This window comes from Cryptomeria japonica, chromosome 10, assembly GCF_030272615.1.
Source record: "Cryptomeria japonica chromosome 10, Sugi_1.0, whole genome shotgun sequence".
Classification (NCBI taxonomy): Eukaryota; Viridiplantae; Streptophyta; class Pinopsida; order Cupressales; family Cupressaceae; genus Cryptomeria; species Cryptomeria japonica.
The window spans coordinates 469,872,782-469,894,745 of NC_081414.1; the positions used below are offsets into that span (position 1 = coordinate 469,872,782).

Sequence of the window (21,964 nt, forward strand, 5' to 3'; positions counted from 1 at the left end):
AATCTATAAAACTTTGTTTTCAAGGAACTTTCCTCTAAAAAAATTCAATTTAAATTTTTCTTATTTTTTATGTGGGCCTTAATACTAATAAACCTATCTAATAGAAAACCCTATAATTTCAACATTAAGCAAATGGATCATTTAGTCTCATTGAAACAACTATAAAACACTTTAAAAAGACTCTTCATCTACAACCACCTCCAAATGTGAAATGAAATATTCTTAAAACATAACTGAAATTCAACACCATACTTAAAAAATTTAGTAATTATACAACCTACATTCATTTCTTGTATGTCATTATCTATTGGCACAATGTTTCGATCTTTTTTTCTTTAAGATTGTGGTTTTATCCATTTTCGATAAAATGCTATGGTCAAATAATCACTTCCTATGGAATATGAAGTTGCCTTAAATAATCGCTTCCTATGGAATATGAAGTTGCCTTATAAATGGAATTAAAAAAAAATGGAATGTAATCAATTGATTATTTAACTCAAGCTATACAATATTAGATAATTATTAAACCATTGCAAACCAATCTTGAATCATAATAATGTGAGAAATTAAACATTGAAGGAAAGAGTATATGAGACCAATGAAAACATTTTAAAAATTCTCCTTCAACTTGTTCTCTTTTATTTCTCCCAAGTCCATATAAAATTTGTCATTTTTAGTTATATGATTTTTGTAGACTTCCACATCTTTATCTAAATTAGTAGAAGAAATCTCATGTGTAATTTGAAACCATCAAAGTATAAAGGTGCTTTAAGGCTTCACTCATTCATGATACAAGGAATTCTATGGAACTTTGATATGTGCAAAGAAATTTATATCAATTATCTATTGGTTTGGATGTTGTCATGGAAACCACATAAATGTAAACCATTATGAGCTTAACATGCCTTCTATCCCTCTAAAGAGTTGATCTATAATTCTATTTAAAATAGTCTAAAATATAATGAAATTATATTGATATTCATAAAAATTAATAAACTAAACATTCTTGATATTTTTAGAAAACTTTTATTTGTAATAAACATAAAATTATGAAATCAAAATTTATTTAATTTGAACTATAATAGACAACCAATTTATCACATATTATTTGCATACAATATAGAAATATACAACACAACCTTTTTACTGATTAAATGAAAGAAATGAGTCTCTAGTACCTAGGTCCAAAAGTGGATTCATCCAATTTCACTCAAGATCAACCTCATACCACTGTAAAGAACCTGTCCCACCACCTAATTCAAGTTCACAAGCAAATTTGACAAGGTGATCTACAGCATCCTCAAGATTATTGTTGAATTTGGTAAGGTCCATAGGCATTTCCAAGTCCTTAGGCCATCTCTCCAACCATCCTTTGATTTTCTCTTTAAGCTCATCTAACGTCACAAACTGTTCATCTTTTGCTGGTTCCAAAAACACATACGTTTCTGATCTAGAAAATGTCATTCGTCCTCGTCCTCTTCTTGATGTTGCATATGTGACCTATTCAATTCAAACTCAATTCAACTATTTCCTAACATTCCACATATATCATATGTGTGCTACAAATAAAATCACTTTAACAATTAAGTTAGGTTGCTTGTATTCTAAATCATCTTATATTTAGCTTTTAAGATCAAAACTGGATTTGAAAGGCCCACTTTGCTCTCAAGTTATGTCATAGAAGCATAAATTAGAAAGAAAAAAATACAACTAGTAATGTCCTATCTTGGGGTTATGCTAATTTAAGCTGCCGGACAATTTAAAATAGCCAACTGTTTGTTTTGGTTAATCAAATTTAATTTTTAGAAAAATTAATACAAACTACAATTTATTTGAGTCATGTTTTTTATAATATTATGTAACATAACCTTAGATTATGGTATTTCATAAATATTTGTTTTATTGCAGAATCTAAACAATTATCCTAAAGATGACATGAGAATCATTTTTAAGGTGAATTGAATATGCATACTTTGCTGATAAATATGTAATTTACATTTCATTCTAATGAATACTTTGCTAATAAATATATATTTTGCATCTCCTTCTAATGAGTATAATTTTGGATTTGTTTCAAAAAAAAATTCCATTCAATTTTAAAATTTAGTTTTCTAATTGCACAAGCATTTTTCCTCCAAATCATGTTTAGCTGTTATAGATGTCTAAAAGTGAAGATCTGGTGAAAAATGTTGTTTTCATTGTCCAGATTTGACCAAAAAGTGGGACTCGTTATTGTGGGCTAACCCTTGGACTAGTAGCAAATTTTGAATGTATAGGGAAGTTGCGCCTATGTACAATGACTTCTAAGATGTTATTGATAAGAAGAATTATTTGCATGCATTTCCTAAGTGCCATATACCACACTACTCTCACATGCAAGGTATCTTTAATGTAACATTGTTATATTAAAAGAACTAGCTATTGCCACATAGCAAAAGGGTAAGTATATCGAGAGGTCTAGTATATAATGTCAAGATTGACAAACCTTTTCACTCAATCATATCAATAGTTGGTACAACTCTAATTGGGAAGTACACATAGTTAGAATGGTCAAGGTAAGTTCATAATACTCCGGTCTACAATGGTTTGTGGTTTGACATTTATGATGGAGACACAACCAATTGAACCATTGGTAAAGTCATAAATACAAATGTATAAAAATTCTAAAACATTAGCTTTGATAAGGGCCTCGGTTAATGGAGAAGTTTTCAATCACATATAGGGGTGCAACACCATGAGAAGCACTAAACAAGTTAGAGGATTCACATGATTCCAATTTAGAACTATAATTCATTCAATACAAATAAAGTTGTTTAATCTTGAGTTAAAGAAGGTGATGTAATGATTTTGTCAAAAGTATAAGAAATCAAAGTCCTTAACCTACATATTCAACCTATTTAGATTCATTGCAAGAAAACATTCAACTAGTGTCACTCACTTAAGATTAGTTGGTTGGAAAGACAATTGAAAGATAAAGGCCTTTGGATGAAAGACTTAAACTGCTAAGGTGAATTTTTTTTATGCTTAGCAAAAAAGTAATTCTTCCAATAAAGTTTTATCTTCTAACAATGAAAGAAATGATAAGAGGTTAAGGAGGAACTAAAGAGTGAGGAAACAAAAACAAGGAAAAACAATTGTCAACACCATGAGAAGCAAAATGGCAGAGAACATGTTTGTTGCAAATGATGTGGTAGAAAAGTAAGTCATTAGGCTCACAAATACAAAACATCATGGGTTAAGTAAAAAACAAATGAAAGCAATACTAAAAAGAAAAAATATTAGAGTAAAATCCAAGTTAGTTTGAAAGTAAGAGTGTTATTTCCCTTTAAAAGGATGTTAATTATGCCTTAAAGAATTCAATAAGTATAATGTCTGGGTCCTAGATATTGGTGTCACAAAAAGTTGGTGGTTGTTAATTATAAGTGGAGCAAAATTAAACCTAATTGCTACTATTTAACCATTTCTAAGAAGCTAATTGAAGACTTATATCAAAATACCCCATGGGACAATCAAGTACTTTGAGTCAAGAATCTTTAATAAATAGACTTTATTATCAAAAAAGTTAAATGAATAGGGCCAATTATGAGAAAAGGATCCTCTCTCCTCCACTTTGAGCTCCATAAAGCTCATGAGAGTGATCCTACAAGATCCCATGAATATTGTGATGAAAACGATTTCAAGTTCTTCGAATCAATAGCAAAGATTCATTAACTTTAATCAATTCTTCTAAAATTATTTACAAAACAAACTAGGCCTTAAAGACACAAAGATAAACCCAATTTTTCTATCACTAACTTGTAATGTGTCAGTTGCTTGCATATAGATGGATAGATCTTCATAGTTTATAATCAAAGAATTTCAAGCATTTGTACCCTTAAGAGTAGTTAAGTTAATAAAGTAAATAAATTATGCATCGTCTAGATTTTCATTTAAAATGTTAAGTGTGTGGTAAACAATTGTAAATCTAAATATAATTTAAAATGTACAAATGAAGATCACAAAGGATATCGAGCAAGAAATATTGGGGAACAATGTGGAACCAAATGTCAAGATGAGATGTTCAAATAAAAGATTGGAAGTCCAAAAGTCATCATGAAATTTGTATAAGAAGAAATGCTTGGCAAAAGCATTACAACACTTTACAAGAATTCAATAGGAAAAAGGAGATCAAAAAAGTGTAAACATGTAAAATTCAAAGTCCACAAGAAAATGATTAAAACGAACACAAGAAAAGATGGAAGGAAATAAGATTCAGATGTGGAAAGATGAAATAGAAGAAGTTCAAATTAACCTTATAAGTCCTCAAAAGAGAGGTTAAGTGAATGAAGTAGGTGGAAAGAGACTAAAAGTCGAGATCAAGAGATGAAGGGAAGACAAAATAACTCCATTGGAACTCCATAAGAGAATTTGGAAAGGACGTGGAAAAAACATAGGGAATCAACGAAGGGAAGTGGAGGTAGAACTAGACGAAATCCAAAGGTGGAGGGAAAATAGAATGTCTATTAGAAACCCACAAGTTTGCGAAAAGGAAACAAGGAATCAAGGGTTGCAAGAATTAGGAGAAAAGAAAGATCGAAGGTTGGGACAAAGAAGGGAACAAGAAGTTTAGATGAACTCCGCAACTTTGCAAAAGGGAAAAGGGGAAGAGACACAAAACAATAGAATTTTGGAATGTGGACAAGGATGGGAGGTTGAGATTTAAAAATACCAAAAATTTGTTGAAATCATACAAATGAAAGAAATAAAGAAAATGTAGAGAAAAAGAGATTCATAAGACTTTGCAAAATATATGTGGGATCAATGATTAGGACATGATTTCAAACAAGTAGAACATGTTTAGCACTACTCTAAAGCTCCACAAGTCTACAAAAAACTAAGGAAAATGACATAAACCTTACCAAATTTATAACATTTTTAGATTTTTACAACTTCCAGCATTTGATATGAACATAGGGGATGATGATGAACAACATTTAGGTAATTAGACCAAGAGAAGACCCATTTGAAGATTGCTCAAATTGGTTCTACCTATGGGCATGTTAAAGCCTAATGCACAAGGGGGCTAGGACTTAAGCAACTTTTGCATTTCTAGGTTTAGCTCTAATAGTTGCATGGGGGAACATGAGGTGTGGATTTAGTTTAAAAACCATTAGGATTGTTTGGCCCAAAATTTTAGTGATGCCTTGCCACATCAGATCCACATGATAAATATGTCTAGTCAATGGGTTGGAGAGCACATGATGCTCAAGCCACTTGATGATGTTATGATCTTTGAGCAAGACATGTTTCATCTTGCCAACCTCTAATGGCATATCAATGAGAGTGCATCATTATTTCCTAACTACAATCCCATTTCTTTTAAGGTCAAGCAAATAATGCACCTTATAAAATTGAAACCTCTATTTGTAATGAACATATCACTCCTTACTCATCAAGGAACGCTCCACCTAATGCAAGTTTGAAACCTAAAGCCACATCCTTCGATGGCCACCAATGGATTGGGTGATGACAATCAACAATTGCTCACACCACCAACTTCCTCCAACAATTTGGTAGGCAATTCACTCAAGTTTGCAAGAGAGTTGATGTTGTTGGAGAGGAGTTTCCCATGCAATAGTGAGCTTGAGAAGGACCTATTTAACATGCAACTTCAAATGGGTGGCCCAACTCAAGCACACCCTCAAGATGGTTGACCATCATTGTTCCAAGGGATCTCAAATTAATATCCAACTCACCTATACTAGCTCAAGGTTGGAGATAAAACCACATGACTTTTTTCAAAACTCTATGTCTAGAAAGCTTAATCCCAAATCAAGGTTGTTAAGATTATGCATGGGAGGTTCTCTAAGATCTCTCAAGTTTTCTTGGAGCATTATAAGTTGGTCTTTCAAGCATAGGAAGATACATCAAAGTGGCATAGCACACTTCAATGATGTTTAGAGTTGGTTCTCACCAAACTTAGTCGTACAACTCAAAATTACTTGCATTCATCAACTCGCTTTAGAGGATACCTATGATGCTCTCAATGTAGATGGCAAATGTTAAGGCTTTGAGTCTTGATGAATTTCCTTGGGAGGTTTACAAGGCCATATCACATTTAATGAGACCTCACTTGATCCAAGTTTAAAAATGATTCACAAGCATTCCATCAAGTCTATTATCAATCATGGAAATATCAAGTTTGTTCCCAAAGCTAGAGATATTAAGCTTACCACTAGTTGGCATCCCATCATCTTGTTGAATGTCTCTTACTAAATATTATTCTTGCCAAAGAGCTCTTTGCATACGCTATATTTTGCCTTCCATTTTGTGGCTTGAGCAAATTGGTTGTATTAAAAATCACTACATTCTTGGTAAAATAAATGGTTGGGAAGGGATAGAATGTATTAGAGCATATAGGCAGCATATTCCTTTTCCTAAGCTAGACTTTGAGAAGGCCTAAGATCATATCGCATGACTGTTTTTTTTAGCAATGTCTAAAGCCTTGGGCTATGGGGATTTCTTACCAATCTATTCAACTTCAAACATAGTTTTCTAATGTTCAACTTGCCTTTCCATCAATAGCAAAGCCTCTAAGTATTTCAACTTATTAAATTTAATCAAAAAAGTTTGTCCTCTTACTCCCTCATTGTGTGTTCTTGTCACTAACACCTTTGGGTATATTTTGGCTCACAAAGCCTCACACATCCTAGTTAAGGGTGTTTCGCTTTCCTCTTATTTAATCTTTTTAATAGGAATTTCGCAAATGATTTTTTTCTTACTTTGGTGGAGCATCATGAGTTTTTTTAAAGAGGTAATGTCTTGTTTGGACACCTCTTACCTCATTTGAAGACCCAATATATAATGGAATAAGACTCGATGCTATAGCCAAAGCCTTTTCCCCATGCCTTCTTCATTGAAGGAATTTTCATGAAAGTAGATTGATAAAGGCAACATGTTCAAGTTTCCCAACACCCCCTTTGCCTTGTAGAGTATGTCTACCACCTTGTGGTAAATAATTTTATGGGTGGAGGAAAAGATCTCTTTCAAGATATATAAGTTGCTTTCTATCATGAGAAATTTCAAATTTGTATGAAAGTCCTTGTAGCCACCTATGCTTATTATTCTTCCTATTGATGTCTACAAGAACATTGCTCTCTTTGCCAAGTGGATTCTTTGTCACTAATGACTCCAAAGTTTGGAAAGTTTTCCTCAAACATTGCATTGAAGTAGGTACTCTTTATAGTAAGAAAATATTGGAAGGCATTGATTTCCAATCTTTTCTCATCACCAATTTATTCACCAAGATTCAAGATGCTTTAGCTCAAAGCATTTGGAAATACTTTCAAATTGTGAAACCCTTCTTCAAGCGAGTTGGTGATGGCTTAAAAAATGAGTTGTCCTTGAATGATCACAATTTGTGGTGGTCCCCCATTATCAACACTTTCAATGTACATCTAGTGGAGACTACTACAACTAAGGCACTTCAATTATTTTGAGAAGGCATTCCCACCATCGAAGATCTTGTTACTTCTAGACATTAGATCCCATGGTCATCCTTGCAACAACAAAAAAATCATCTTGCTACTTTAGATTTACCTTTTATCTTGTGAATACATGAGCCTATTGCTAATGCCATAATACACAAGCAAACACATTTATTTTAATAATGAATATTGACAACGAAAAATGTCAAATTCAAAATGTATATTTTATTATCATATTCAAAATTGTATAATGATGGTTACAATGTTCAAAATATAAGTGAGATCCCCAAAATTCTCACCAAACTCCTCATCACTAGAATTGTTGAACTCCACTAGCTCATGCTTCTTCAAACCAATGCTAACTAGCCATATATGTGTAACAGAATCATCAACCTTTGTTGGCCCCTTTGGCTCTACATCCCATCAAATTGTTGGATTCTCTTTGTATGTAAGTTGATTGCAGTTAATGAGACACAAGGTATTACATGCAACCACAAGCTTCTCTACCCTCCTAGAAGTAATCATGTTCCATCTACAACTTTGCCTCATCTACACCTTTGCCTCAAACATGGAGGAGGTGGGTATTAACTCTAGTAATGTTGCCTTGAAATTCAAGTTTACAAAAGTGGCACTTCCACAACCTAGTGCCCCCAAATGTCCCAATCTTTGATCGTAACTTAGTTGCAAATTGTCTTAAAGGGAACTTCAGATTGAAGGGACTCTTATCATAATTTGGTGGAAGGGCAAGTAATATTTGCACTCCCAATAGAACTAATTATTTCACCCCTTTGCTTCTATACTAGGATCATCAAGTGCATAATCAAATTCAATTTCAACTTCAACATCTTGAGGCTCACTCTCGTCCCCACTCATGCTATGAGAACTCATACTCATAGTGACACTACAACAAATGGTGATTAAATTTATAAGTTTATAATTTAAACAATAAAATTCAAACCATACATAATACAAGGGATTAAGATAGAGATTTTCTTTTTTCTTTTTCTTACTTTAGGTTGCATGAAGTGCAGAAATAGAGGATACACAAGTTAAAATACTAATTTGACAATTAAATTTTAGATTGCTTTTAAGATTTAGTCAAATTTTGATGCAATAATCTACAAAAATAACTTTTCAAATGAATCAAAAATTAATTAAAAACCTAAATACTGTTGTCATAAATTGACAATTGTAAAGTAAAATTTGTAAATGGTCAAACAAAGATTTCACTTTATTTTTCTTACTTCAGGTTGCATGATGGGCAGAAACAGAGTATACACAAGATGAAATCCTAATTTGACTTCTAATTTTAAAATTTAAAACAAAGCTACAAGCTCACAAACCAAAAAAAATCAGAAATGAGAAATGAAGAAATAAGAAATGCTTACCTTCCTTGAGACCTGAATGATTGGTTAAATCTAGCAATTTTTTTCACTCTTCTAAGTCTTCTTGCTGATCTCACATTCCCTCTCCTAATGCTGTCTCTCTCTCTCTTAAAATTTTCTTACTCTTGGCTTGCTGCCACTACTTCCTGCTTTCAGCTTCGATCAATGAACTTTTTTTGTGATTTGGAATGACACTGAAATTTCATTTTATATGTTTCTGTGAGGCCTTGCAAGTGTGGGTGGGACCCATTAGCCATTAGGTTTAGGACTACAGGGACTAGAATCAAGATTTTTTTATCTTGTTTTAAAAGACATTTTCAGCACTTTTCATGAGGAACACCTCTGTGTTTAGTTAGGATCAAGGTATGCATAGGAGATCCCTAGATGTCCCAAAATCCCTTAAACATCCCCATTTGGGGTGGGGGAAGGGAAGAGGGGTATGGGCGGGGGCAAGGAAGGCATGTATCAGAAATGTCCTCTCTTAGAGGGAAACATCTCAAAGATGTCTTAGAGATGATGGTGGTGGTGGAGGGATGGCAGGGGGATGTCCATGTCCCAAAAACTTCTAATTTTTGAAGGGGAATGCATCCCTATGGAACAATGGTTGAGAACTTGAGAATAATACATGGTGTTCTTTTCTAAAGAGATCTAATTTTAATAACTTTCTATCATGGGAACTATTACAGCTCAAGAACCTTGATAACATTTAATAAATCATACACCATTTTGATGTACACAGAAGAGATTTCCAAAGATATAGCACAAGCCCATGATTGATGAAATACTCTGTATGGACCTAATGAGCCATGTTATGATACCAAAGTGAAAGTTTAAATTTTCTTTGTAAACTTGTAGTGAAAATAGTAGAGATAAAATAATAAATGAAAATAAAACATTTACCCAAGTACCTGTCAAGAAAATTTCAATGATATATGATATGTTTATTGACATATCGTTGACCTTATTCATGTTGGCTTACCTATAGCTGGTTAGACAGTTTTCATATGGACCTATTTTGCCCAATGTAATGCAAGAATATAAGAACAAATGGGTAAAGAGTCAAGACACGTAAAATGAGAGAACTGAGATAAATATTGAATTTGAAAGTAATGCACAGTTTAAATAAGTTGCAGATAAATTTACATTCTCTGTTATCTGAAACTAGGAAATTGCTTTGAAGTTTACCTTGGGAAGACTTGGAAACAACAGCTAAAACATTTCATCAAGGTAATGAAATTTATGACGAAAGAAATAAAAGAGATGCAACTTCTTCTAGTATCAGAAATCAACATACTACAGGAACACCACAATTATAGGAAGCATGGAGGTAAGAGCAATGGAAAGAAATGTGCAAGATGGAAAATTTTAAATTAAAAAATGCTTCAGATAAGTTAACAAGTATAAATCTTAAAGATTAGTTACTTTCACACGGTGTACATAACAATGTCAATAGAGTTGTGGTCAAGTAGTAGGGCCACTTGATTCTCATGTTGGAGACCAAGTTTCAAATCCCCCAAAAGACATCTTAGCACCAATGGACGTGTTGAATCAGTATCCCCACTTCATTTGGTAGAGTGGTATTCCCACAAGTGGCATTGGAGGAACTAACATAGTACTCCTGATACAGGTAGATGGAGGCATGTGGCTAGAGCTGCACAAGAGGAATACGAGTGCTGCATGAAAGGAGGGGAAGGAGTTTGAGTAGAAGAATGAGAGTACAGTAAATCTATAAGTAGATGTTGGAGATGCACAGCTGGAAGTGTTTTGAAGGAACAAGAGTGTCATAGGAGAGGACGTAGAGATGGAAGAGGAGATGGAGAAGTTGTACTCCTGATACAGGTAAGTGGACACATGTGGCTAGAGGTGCAAAAGAGGAGTACGAGTGCTACATGAAAGGAGGGGAAGGAGTTTGAGTAGAAGAATGAGAGTAGTTCCAGTAACTCCACAAGTAGATGTTGGAGATGCACAGCTGGAAGTGTTTTGAAGGAACAAGAGTGTCATAGGAGAGGGCGTAGAGGTGGAGGAGATGGAGAAGTTGTAATCCCACAGGAGGAGCTGGAAGAGTGGTGATCCTGGAAGGAGGAGCAAGAATGAGAGGAGGGCAAAAGAGGATCAAGGAGGAGTTAGAGGAGAGGAGAAAGCATATAAGTAGTCCCATAGGAAAAGCTAGAGGAGCAATAGCCACACAAGACAAGTAGAAGGAGCTAGAGGAAAAAGCAAATACAGAGAAGCACAAAATCCCTACAAGCTGAATTGTAAGAAAAGCAATCTCCCTGCAAATTGAATGTAAGGCAGTAGTATTCCTGCTAATAGAGCTTTAGTTAAAGCAGTATCTCCACAAGTTGATTGTAAGGGGTGTGGACCTGTTGACGTGTATTTTATACACAATCATACACAGAATAAAATACCAATAGGCATCTTATCCTCTCTTGAGAAAATAGTCTCTAACTGCTGAAGATCTGCAAAAAGGATCAGTTAGGTAGACTCCAAGGTTCTTTTAGTAGGGTCTCTACGTGTGGACAAGCTTTTTAGTGGTATGATGTGATTTGCTGTTTCCTCCAAGGGGTCTTACGCATTCTAAAGCTCGAAGATTTTACTAAACTAAAAGGAACTTTCAAAAAATAGCAAAAGATAGGGTTTAAAGAGGTCTAATCTAGCCTAACCCTATGAATGACTTAGTATGGACGAGACTTGGCAAGATTCAACCAATTTCAATTTTGCCATAAGATAACAACTTAATTGAAATTAGTGCGATCTTCTAAGGTAATAAAATGATACTCAATACATCAAAGATCAAGGACACTACTACGAAGGTACATATCCAAGACACAATGATAATCGAAGATTAAGGACTCAAAGTGTTCTCCAGTCGACCACACAAGGCGTTCCTACAATCAGCAAGAAGCTAGTGGTTTGGATTACGAATCCTACCAAATATCAAATCTCACACTTAGTCTTTCAAATTAACAAACTACTTCGATTGAGCACGATTCAAGTGTATCAAACAACCATGAAGATAACTCAAGAAATTTGCAACAAAACACCATAACTTCAATATTTTATTGATTTCCAAGTCATCATGTACAACAATTGCTTGAATTTCTCTCTTCAAGACTCAATCTTGCTATAACATAAAATTGCTTCAAACTCTAATCTTTCTTACATCAACTATTGACTATTATCTGGCTATTACTCTATTATCTCCTATGAAATGAAAAATGGGGGTATAAATAGCATCCCCAGTTACAATGAAAGGTCCAGATTAAAAGTAAATCAACGGACAAGATCATGACACCTAAACCCTAATTAGGGTTTGTTACAAATGACCTCCTTTTTACTGAACAATATTAAATACATAGCCAAATATTAAATACATAGCCAAATATTAAATTCGGCACAAAAACCTAGGAGGTATCAACCAATGAGAAATAAGATGTCATGTCATCTGTAACAACCTTTCATCTAGAATCTTATTCCCTTTCCAATTTTCTTTCTTAGCATATGCAATGAATTTTGTCACGATTCCTTCGATTTCTGTGATTGGAATCTCGGGAAGATTTTTGATACTCTCTTCTAAGTGGATGACCTGATCGAATGCATCTAGAAGAGCTGCGTCCCAAGTAGGTTCAAGTTCCTTCGTTCTATCAATCAGGAGCATGGTGGCAAACATCTGATCATACTGCTCATCTGTAACATCTGCGTCCTTGCGAAAGATGATCTTGATTCTATCCTCAAATTCTTGCATATCCACATCTATCTCGACCTCGATCCCTCTGCCAAGAATGGTACGAAGTACCTCAAATACTCTGTCCTGGATCGGATTGATCACTTCCTCAAGTTGGCCACATCTAACACTGATGTCCTCGAAGAGAACACTCTTTATATGGAATAAGGTTGACCACTGAAATAAACTGTGAGAATCACCTTCCAAGATCCTCCCCTACGCTAAAATTCTTCTGGATGTATGTCTTATTACTTTCAAGACAGGGATGATAACGTCCTTGGTATGGGCAAATGCAGCTACTGTTACCATCAATCTGTGGATTATCTCAAGAACTTGGATAGCCTGATGAATGATCTTCGTCATCCTTGTAACAAACTCTATGGCCACTGTAAGAGATCTATCCATCCAACTACATGTACGCTGGACCAGGTTCCTGAATCTTTCTGCTTCATTGATCGATTGAAGGGGCAATGCTTGCACTGGTGATCTAACTGGATCCTGACGTCCCAAAGGTTCATTGATGTGACTGAAATATGTCCTCCATGCACCGACCTCTCTCTCAAGCTTTCTATTCTTTTCCACTTCTTCTCTAAGCTTGTCCTTCAATGCCTCAAATGTGTCGGTATCATCATCCATTGTCTGCTCTGCTGTGGATGGTCCTAACTCAATAGTCTGTATATCATAATCCTCTGCTAGGATCTCACCCTCATATTTGTCTGCTGCCGGTGTAGCTATCTGCAGTTTTCTGGATCCAATCTCATCTCGAATCATCTTGGACATCTTTGTAGCCTTCTTCTTCTCTGTTATCACATGTGAACGTCCAACAAGGCTCTCTAAATCAATTGCACTGTCCTCGTCCTCTACTACGATCACCTTGGTTAATCTTTCCTTCAACCAATCTGGAATATTCGATCTTGTCTCTTGAACTTGAATCTCTTTATGCACTATTTCTTCTTCTCTGGGAGGAGATGTCATCTCATTATCTTCATCTAAATCATAGTCTTGGAGAGATCCATCTGATGAAACATGTTGTGCCTGTCCTTCCTCCTGCCTGTCATTCTGTACCATAGACTCCATGGACTCTTCCACTTGAGTTGTTCTGTTCTCTGGTCTAGAAGAAGTACCTGGTGTTTGATCTTTGTTGGCACCTTGCTTTTTCTTGAAAGACTCTTTCTTTTCTGACCTTTCCTTTCTCTTCGAACCTCTCGGATGGAGATTGCCTTCACTGGCACATCGAAGGTTACCTTCACCTGAATTTCTAGGATTAGGATTGCCTTCACTCACACTAGCTCCACCTTCGGCTGGTTTCTCTTCCAAAGTAAAAGACATAGCTATGCCTTGTTCTCTCAACTTCTGATGCTGAACGTCTACCCATCTGCGAGTACAAGACAAAACTGGTGCCATCAAAGCATCTAAATCCACGACCTCGGGCTCATTCCAATCCAACCTTATTGTTTTGCTTTCTCTATCATAGGAAGATTGGATATGCCTGCCATTGTCCTGAGCTTGATCGGCCACTCTGTAAATCCTGCATTTCCTGATGAAATCCAAAGGCAATCTAGAATGTATCTTTCGTTTCACTTCAAGATCATCTAGGAGGTTCATCATAAAATCTTCAATTTGATGCTCATGTCTAAATCTTCTACCAACCGTCTCCTCTAAATGTCCATGTGGATCAAAACTCTCTCTCCAAGCAAAAGATGAAAAAGAATACAAGGCTAACTCCTTCTCTGCGTCATCCATGGCTAAGACATTAGGACATACCTCAACTGAATTACCCAAAATAATAGGTACTTGGACTCCATTCTGATGTCTGTGTCTGAATGCCTTCACATATGCTGCCAACTGCCTTGTTACTTCAAGTAACACAATTCTGTCTGTCGGATATCTCGGCAACATGTATGGTGGTAAAGGACATCCATGCACTCTAATGTAAGTAAACTTGGGAAACTGAATGAACCAAGCACCGTACCTCTTGATGAATTCCTGGGCGTCCTGAGATAATCTATTGTGAATCCCTCCTTGCAACGTCCTCGTGATGTTCATCGTGAAGGTATCATTGACTAACTTGTAGTTTTTCCCTAGCGGATGATGCAAGTAGGCATAGGATTCACAAGCTCTGACCTCACCGGGTCCTCTTCCAATCACTCCTCTGTGAGGTAGTCCTGCGTACTCAACACTCCTGATCAAAGCATAGATGACGTATGAACTCATGTGGAAGGACTTAGTAGCCCTGAGTCTCCTCAACTGTACGTCTAAGCAATGGCTAATTATCCTAGCCCAATGTATCGTACCCTTTCCTTGAACAATCACCTGGATGAAGTAAAACATCCACTTCTCAAAATAGAAGGCATGAGGTGCTCCTGTAACTCTGTTGAGCATAGTAATCAAATCTCTGTACTCCTCCTGGAAATCAATCCGGTGCGGTGTGTTCGGTACCTTGCTTAGACGGGGACGACTCTTGAGTAGCCAGTTCTTGTTGATTATGCTTAGGCAAGCATCTGGATCATCATCGTACACTGATTTGGCTCCTTCAATGCTCTTATATATCATGTCCCTGTGCTCTGGAAGATGGAAAGCTTCACTTATAGCTTCCTCTGAAAGGTACGCCAAAGTGTTTCTCTCATTGGACACAATTGTCCTGGACTGTGGATTGTAGTGACGAGCACACTCGATCATCAACTCGTGGCACTGAATAGCTGGAGAAAAACCGGCCGCCTTGATGATGCCACTCTCTATTATTCTCCGGGCGACAGGTGATGGCTTGCCAATGTAAGGGACCTCTCGAAACTTCTTCGTGCTAAAGTTCCCCAAGTTTGTATCTCCAATGTTGCTCCACTTCGACACGATCTTGGTCTCCACTTCTTCGGTCTTCTGATCTTCTTTCATGAGAGCCGAGCGGCTGGTGGATGCTCCCGCCTTCGGGGTCGCCATACCTACACACTATTTCATTATGAGAACCATATTTTGCAATGAATAACGTTGATTAGAGAGATAAAGTTTTTAGGAAACCTCATGATAAGACTTTAGAGTTATCATTTCCTAAAAACGACTGAGCTTACTGAAATTCAAAATTCAGAATTTCAAAACTTAAAATATGACGAAGAACAAATAAAACAATGAAATCAAATCGCCATACCTCAATAGAGAGCTAGCTCTAGAATGCAAAAAGACAAAAGATCGCCTAGGCAAAATTGAGGTATAGATGATCTTCAACGTTATCTCCTCAAGATATTAATTTCGCCTCCTTTGTCTTCAATGTGATCTTCAAATTCACCCTTAACGTGGTCTTCAACTCTTAGCAAATTCGCTCAAATGAAGGTCTTTAAGTATCGCACCACCTTTGATTGCTTACGCCACCTTGGATGGAATTCGCACCTCTTCAAACACACTTCGCACTATCTTCACTTTCCTCAATTCGCATGTAGAAGGATAAAATAATGATGTGAAAATAATAGTTTTCACCCCCCTATATATAGCGCTTGCATCTCTCCATTTACTAAGGCCGACTTGGTAAAATATAACAATTTCAAACGATTTTTAAATGATTTTTTAATTAAATAACAAGGCCGACCTCCATATATGAGCGCTCCAATTCGATTTTTTATTAATTAATTAATGATTAATTAAATGCCTTTCATTTTAATTTATAAATTTCGATTTTTTAATAAAGGCAAAATAATTAATAAATGATCAACGCCATATTAAATGCTAATTTAAATAGGATTTTCGATTTTATCGAACTTAGCATTTAAGGGAAATTTGAAATGTTTATTTGGCGCCAAAATTATGAAAACGAAAGGGACGTACCTCATTGCCCTGGTCCCTTGGAGAGGGACAGGAGCGATCCATGATTTTGTCATGTTTTCAACGTTCATCTCCTTCCCTTCCACGTTCAATATCGATCATTTTGATGGGTCCTTCGAATTTGATTGCCTTGCATGTGCGCATAAGTGCCTTTGGGTGTTCATCGCCCTAGTCCTTGTCCAAAGGACAGGAGCAATCTCCATGTTTTCACGTAGACCTCGCATTTTTGATCTTCGATCCTTCATTGTAGAGCGAATAACATCTTTGTTCGTTCCTTCTATGCTCGTTCCATTTGTTTGCATATGGTGTTTGGACATTTAGAGGGATCATCGCCCTTGTCCCTTGGAGAGGGACAGGAGCGATCCATGTCTTTCTCCTTAATCTTGGCAACTTTAAACTTCAATCTTCGTTGTGATGTCTTCCAAATGCCGTCCTTTACCTTGTTCATCCTCGCCTTGCCTTGACTGTGAAGGATTATGAGTGCTTTTGATGGGATCGCTTTGGTCCTTGTCCAAAGGACAGGAGCGATATGAGCTCTTTAACTTGATTAGCAACGTTTGGACGTTCAAAACACTTGCATGTCCTCTTCAAAGAACGCCTTGGACCTTGCATAACCTTGCGAAGCTTTGACTTGGCATGAACTTAGAGCAAAACGAAGAATCCAAAGCAAATCGCCCTGGTCCCTTGGAGAGGGACAGGAGCGATATGGTCTCTATGTTTAATTTGATGATCATTTTACGTTCAAAATCCTTTTGTATCACCCTCTAATCATGCCATGGACCTTCTAAGACCTTGCAAACCCTTGATCTTACGTAAATCTTGCATGGAATGGCCAATATATCCAACATCGCCCTGGTCCCTTCCTGAGGGACAGGAGCGAACTAGGTCTTAGGGTGCAAATTTCTTCATTGTGATGACCTTTAAGTGCTTGTGCTCGATGAAGATGCCTTAAGATGTTCTTGCCACCCTTCGTCTTGACTTAGATCGATTTCAAACTTAAGTAAAAGGCAATATAACCATTGTATCGCCCTGGTCCCTTGGAGAGGGACAGGAGCGATCCATCTCTTGTGGCCTTCATTTCATTTTGTTAGGTTCCAAATTTATATTCAACGGATTCGTCATGCTCCACTCCATTCATCCATGCCTTGATATCGTTTGCAACTTGGCAAGAAAATCAATTATAACAAAAATCGCTCTGGTCCCTTCCTGAGGGACAGGAGCGAACTGGGCATTTTGGGACCCTTGTGGACGTTTAAAAATCTTCAATTTGTATTCAATGAGTTCATCTCACGCTCTTCCTTGCCTTTGGACGTAAACTTGTCTTGATTTTTGCCTGGATTTTGCCCAATGAAGGACATCGCTCTGGTCCTTGGGAGAGGGACAGGAGCTATAAGGTACTTCGCCCTGGTCCCTTGGAGAGGGACAGGAGCGAACTTTGCATTCTGGACCATTCTCCTTTGTGATAGCACTTCAAATTATATTCATTTGGTAAAGCATCTTCCTTTGGACCTCTTCAAATCATCAAGTCAACGAAATCTTGCAAGGACAAGGCAAAATTTGATTTGTAGCTCCGGTCCTTCACTGAGGGACAGGAGCGATTTTTCTCCTAGAGGCGTTTTGGTGCTCATGAAAATCTTCAATTTATATTCAATGGAAAGATCTCGCCGTTCTCCATCACTTCCAATTTGAAATTCGTCTTGACTCTGCAGGAATAGTGAGATATTTGAAAATGAGCTCTCGTCCTTCACTGAGGGACAGGAGCGATTTTGCTCCTACAGGCCAAAATAACATGATTTTTCACATTTTAACACTTCACAAGGCAAAAACAAATCATTTCCAATGCCCAGGACCAACAATCAAAAAAGTCAAAATTTAGTCAAAATATTCAATCGGACAAAAATTCACACTTCACTCTCAACACTTAGACAAATTTAAGCTCTGCATCAACATTCCAATTGAACATTAAACCATTCTGGCGAATTCATTGCATTCAAAATTTGCATCCTAGAAAAGGAAGCTCAAAAGCTCTCAAAAACGACTGGATTTTGGCCTGAAAAGACAAAAATAAAAACCCTAAGGCTTGACCCTAAATCCAGACAACTAACTGACTAACAAAATCCTAAAAAACGAAGCAAAAGGCGAGCAAAAAAGGGGGTCCCCATTTGCGATGGGGCGATGTGTGAAATGGTCACAACAGGACCTCATTTCCAAAGCTCTAGCTAAATAATCTGAAAAAATCATGGCATGTGTAACAGCATAATTTGAACCATTATGCAAGATGTATAGATCACCACAAAAACAAAATAAAAGAAAAAAAATAAAGAGGGTCAATCCATTACTCAGCATAGAAGGAAGAACTGGAAAAGACAACTACAGAAGTTCAAACATGGGAAAAGCCAAACGAAGTCTAGAAGGTGAAAAAGAGAACCTGTTAGATGGCCACTGCTCCAGGCTCCCATGATATCAATTTGGATGTGATGCTCTGCACAACCAAGGAGAGAAATAGCACTGTATCTTACTCAGTTTTCCTATATCTTGTTCAATAGGGAACAAAAGATGAAGGATGCCAGCTTAAAAGGTACTTCTATTACTATTGTTGATATTTCAGAGATGCCCAAGTTACTAGAGGAGAAACCAGTAAGAGATCAAGACACATCTTAGAGAACCAGCTAAATACTGGGCGAAGCCAGACCCTGTGGATACTTCTGCAGTGAAGCAGATTTTCACTTAAACAATATTTCCAGGAGTTTGAGTTGTTTAAAATCATGCAAAACGACTGATGGTAATATCTTATTGGAGTGGTAGATATTGGATAAGATTTGATAAATAAGTAGGTCATGGACTTGTAACCAGTGATTCTCTGAGTTTCTGAGACAAGGAGATGTGGGAACACAATTTCAGGGTCAATGAAAGTTTTTTTGAATTTTAGGGATGGTGTGTGCATGGCTATTAAAATAACTTAAACAAACAAGAAGAGGTTGAAATTTTTGAAATTAAATACAATGTACTGAAATTTCAATGACAATCCACCCCCTTTTAGCTTTTTATAGTGTTTTAGATTTTTTTCTACATTAGATTTTTTTATTTTGTGGTGTTTTAGCTTTTTATGGCACCCACTCCAAGTCCTAGGACATCACCCAAATGCCCGAAGATGCATCCCTGTGGAACATTGCTTTAAATTGTTATTATGTACTATTATGAGCTAAGCAAAATTTACAATACAACTTTTACGGTTGTATATACAGTTAACTGTTTTATAATTTCTGAGATTAAAGTAATATGAGTTGTACTTGCTATTTAGAACTGGACTCCATATATCTATTTGTGTGTATGCATTTTAAAAGAAAGAAAAGAAAGAAAATATTAATGTAAACAAAATGCTATATTTGGTCGATGAAATTCAAAAGTACACGAGTAACAGTAGCAAGAGGGAGTCCAACACAAACTCCACTACCAAAAAGAAACAAGAAATTATGAGCTTAAAGCTACAAGCACGACAACAAAACAATGAAAATAAAGTTAGTTAGGTAATGTCAGTTTTTTAGGTCACCACCAAGCCTGCACTGATGCATGAGAACCCCCATATGCAAACATTCCACAAGAAGGTTGTTTTTACATTTACCTTTGTACTTATAACAAGGTGTACAACACTAATACCCTTCCAGATTCAAATTTTTGACATCCACTATGGAGTACACACACCTTCACCATCAGGCCAAGTCGGGCAGTATCCCTCCAAAATATATGAAGATGATATAACATATATATTTATACTTTTAACTGTAACCTAGTCTTTGCAGAAAACAAAAAAAACTATACCCACACAAAGAACCAAAAGCTTGCTAACCTTCACTTGAAAACGATTCTCAGATATTGATGTATTTAATGATTTGAACACTGCATTTTGACCATTTCGTACTGTAGATCCAAACCATACGTTCCCATAGTCAATCAACTTGGGAATGTTGAACTTTCCTAAACCTGCACATATCATAAAATATTATTCTATGAATAAGATTCAATAAATCAAGTTTAGCAGAGATTCAAATAAGATAGCCATGAACAATCTTTGAAAATTTAAGAATCAACCTCGGGCATGGGCTTATGCTATTGAACAAAATATTTTTGTATGGAAAGTCTCTTTCATTAACTTTAGATTATCATTTTTTACAAAATGTTGCACCAACTTTGTCAAGGTAGGAAATATGCCATTTGCAATATGCTAAAAGCACTGAAATCAACTCTAATATGTACTGTGTATAATTTATATTTTTCAGGAAATCCATCTTATATTAACAAAGCACTGTGTAGAAACTGATACATGGACAATTTATTGTTCAAGCTGAAGTCCAGCCATGTACTTGTAATGTATTTCTTCTATCTTTTATAGCTTTCAGTATCCTTTTACTAGAAGCAACATTTTATTCATTAGAGAAGGCTAGCACTGGTTTCTTGTTTCAATGATTGTTTTCAATTGGGCTATAAAATTAAAAGACCTAAGGAGAGAAACCAGAAACATTATACATTTCTAATTATATGACATGAATCATTATCTCATACATTTTAAAAGGAGTTCAGATCAAATGTGTCACATATTCACCACCTTGCCCTTGAAAATTTGAAACGCAGTGACATTAAAGCTAACTTCATATCTTGGGTGTGAATGCTCACCTTGTGTATATGGACATGATTTCATCAAATTAAGCAATGCTTATGGAAAGGATAATCCCACATCATAAGAAAAACCTATTTAGTCATATTTCTCTTGATGTTGCACTATAAATGCAAGCTTTTCTGAACTCTCCTCTCTGAGAAAATGTGAGAGGGAACTTCCAAGGAGCATCTAAAAGGAGAGACCCAGTCTATCAAGATGTCAATAGATTAAAGAAACAAACCTGTCTCAAATTACCACAATGCCAATGTCTAAAGAGAACTAAGGAAGCAACATTCTATAATGTACAATGAGCTAAATACTGATTGATCACTCTCTACCTGAAATTGAATCACCAAAGGCCCTAAGTCTACAAAGAGAAAATAAGCATAAGGACACGCTAAGCATATAAACTAGGTTTGAAATTTTCAATTCATTCCCAGGTCAAAAGAATCGGAAAGCCAGAATTTCAAGAAAAAAAATTGGTGAATATATCTATAGGAATTGAGAATTCCTAAATGGATTGATAAATCCAGCTGGTCTACAAAAATCAGGATCCAGCCAGTTTTGGTTCAAAAAATCTGTATTTGGTAACTAGGCTCTAAGGCAAAAAGGTCAGTCATGAAATTAACTTGGATAATCCTTTAAGGGACCATCCATTTACAACTGATGATACGCTCAAGCTAGATCGCATCCACTCTCAAACATGTACCTCCACTCTCAAACATGTACCTAGTGAAACAGTCCTACAGTAGGGCCCCAAACCTACAACCCATAAATAATAGTAGGTTTGATTATCACACCAGAGATATACATTTGAAGGGATGTCCAAGAAATGTATCTTGTGATGTCCCCATCCTTGACAACACACCACCAGTATCTCACACACTCCATCAATTTTGTGAAGTCTCTAAGAAAAGACAAAATTGTA

At 36.2% G+C, this 21,964-nt stretch overlaps 1 protein-coding gene across 1 annotated transcript; it reads right to left on the minus strand.

Moving 5' to 3' along the window:
* Positions 1-988: 988 nt before the first annotated feature.
* On the minus strand, positions 989-20,359 carry LOC131063381 (protein CHLORORESPIRATORY REDUCTION 7, chloroplastic). The gene is made up of 2 exons (XM_057997183.2): positions 20,230-20,359; positions 989-1,500 (listed from the first exon to the last, which is right to left on the minus strand). Exon 2 carries the CDS (start codon positions 1,462-1,464, stop codon positions 1,207-1,209), a length of 258 nt encoding a protein of 85 aa, XP_057853166.1. The 5' UTR covers positions 1,465-1,500; positions 20,230-20,359; the 3' UTR covers positions 989-1,206.
* Positions 20,360-21,964: the final 1,605 nt, after the last annotated feature.

What these genes read in the sequence shown, in the direction of transcription:
- LOC131063381 (XM_057997183.2), bottom strand. Translation starts at nt 1,464, where the DNA reads ATGACATTTTCTAGATCAGAAACGTATGTGTTTTTGGAACCAGCAAAA.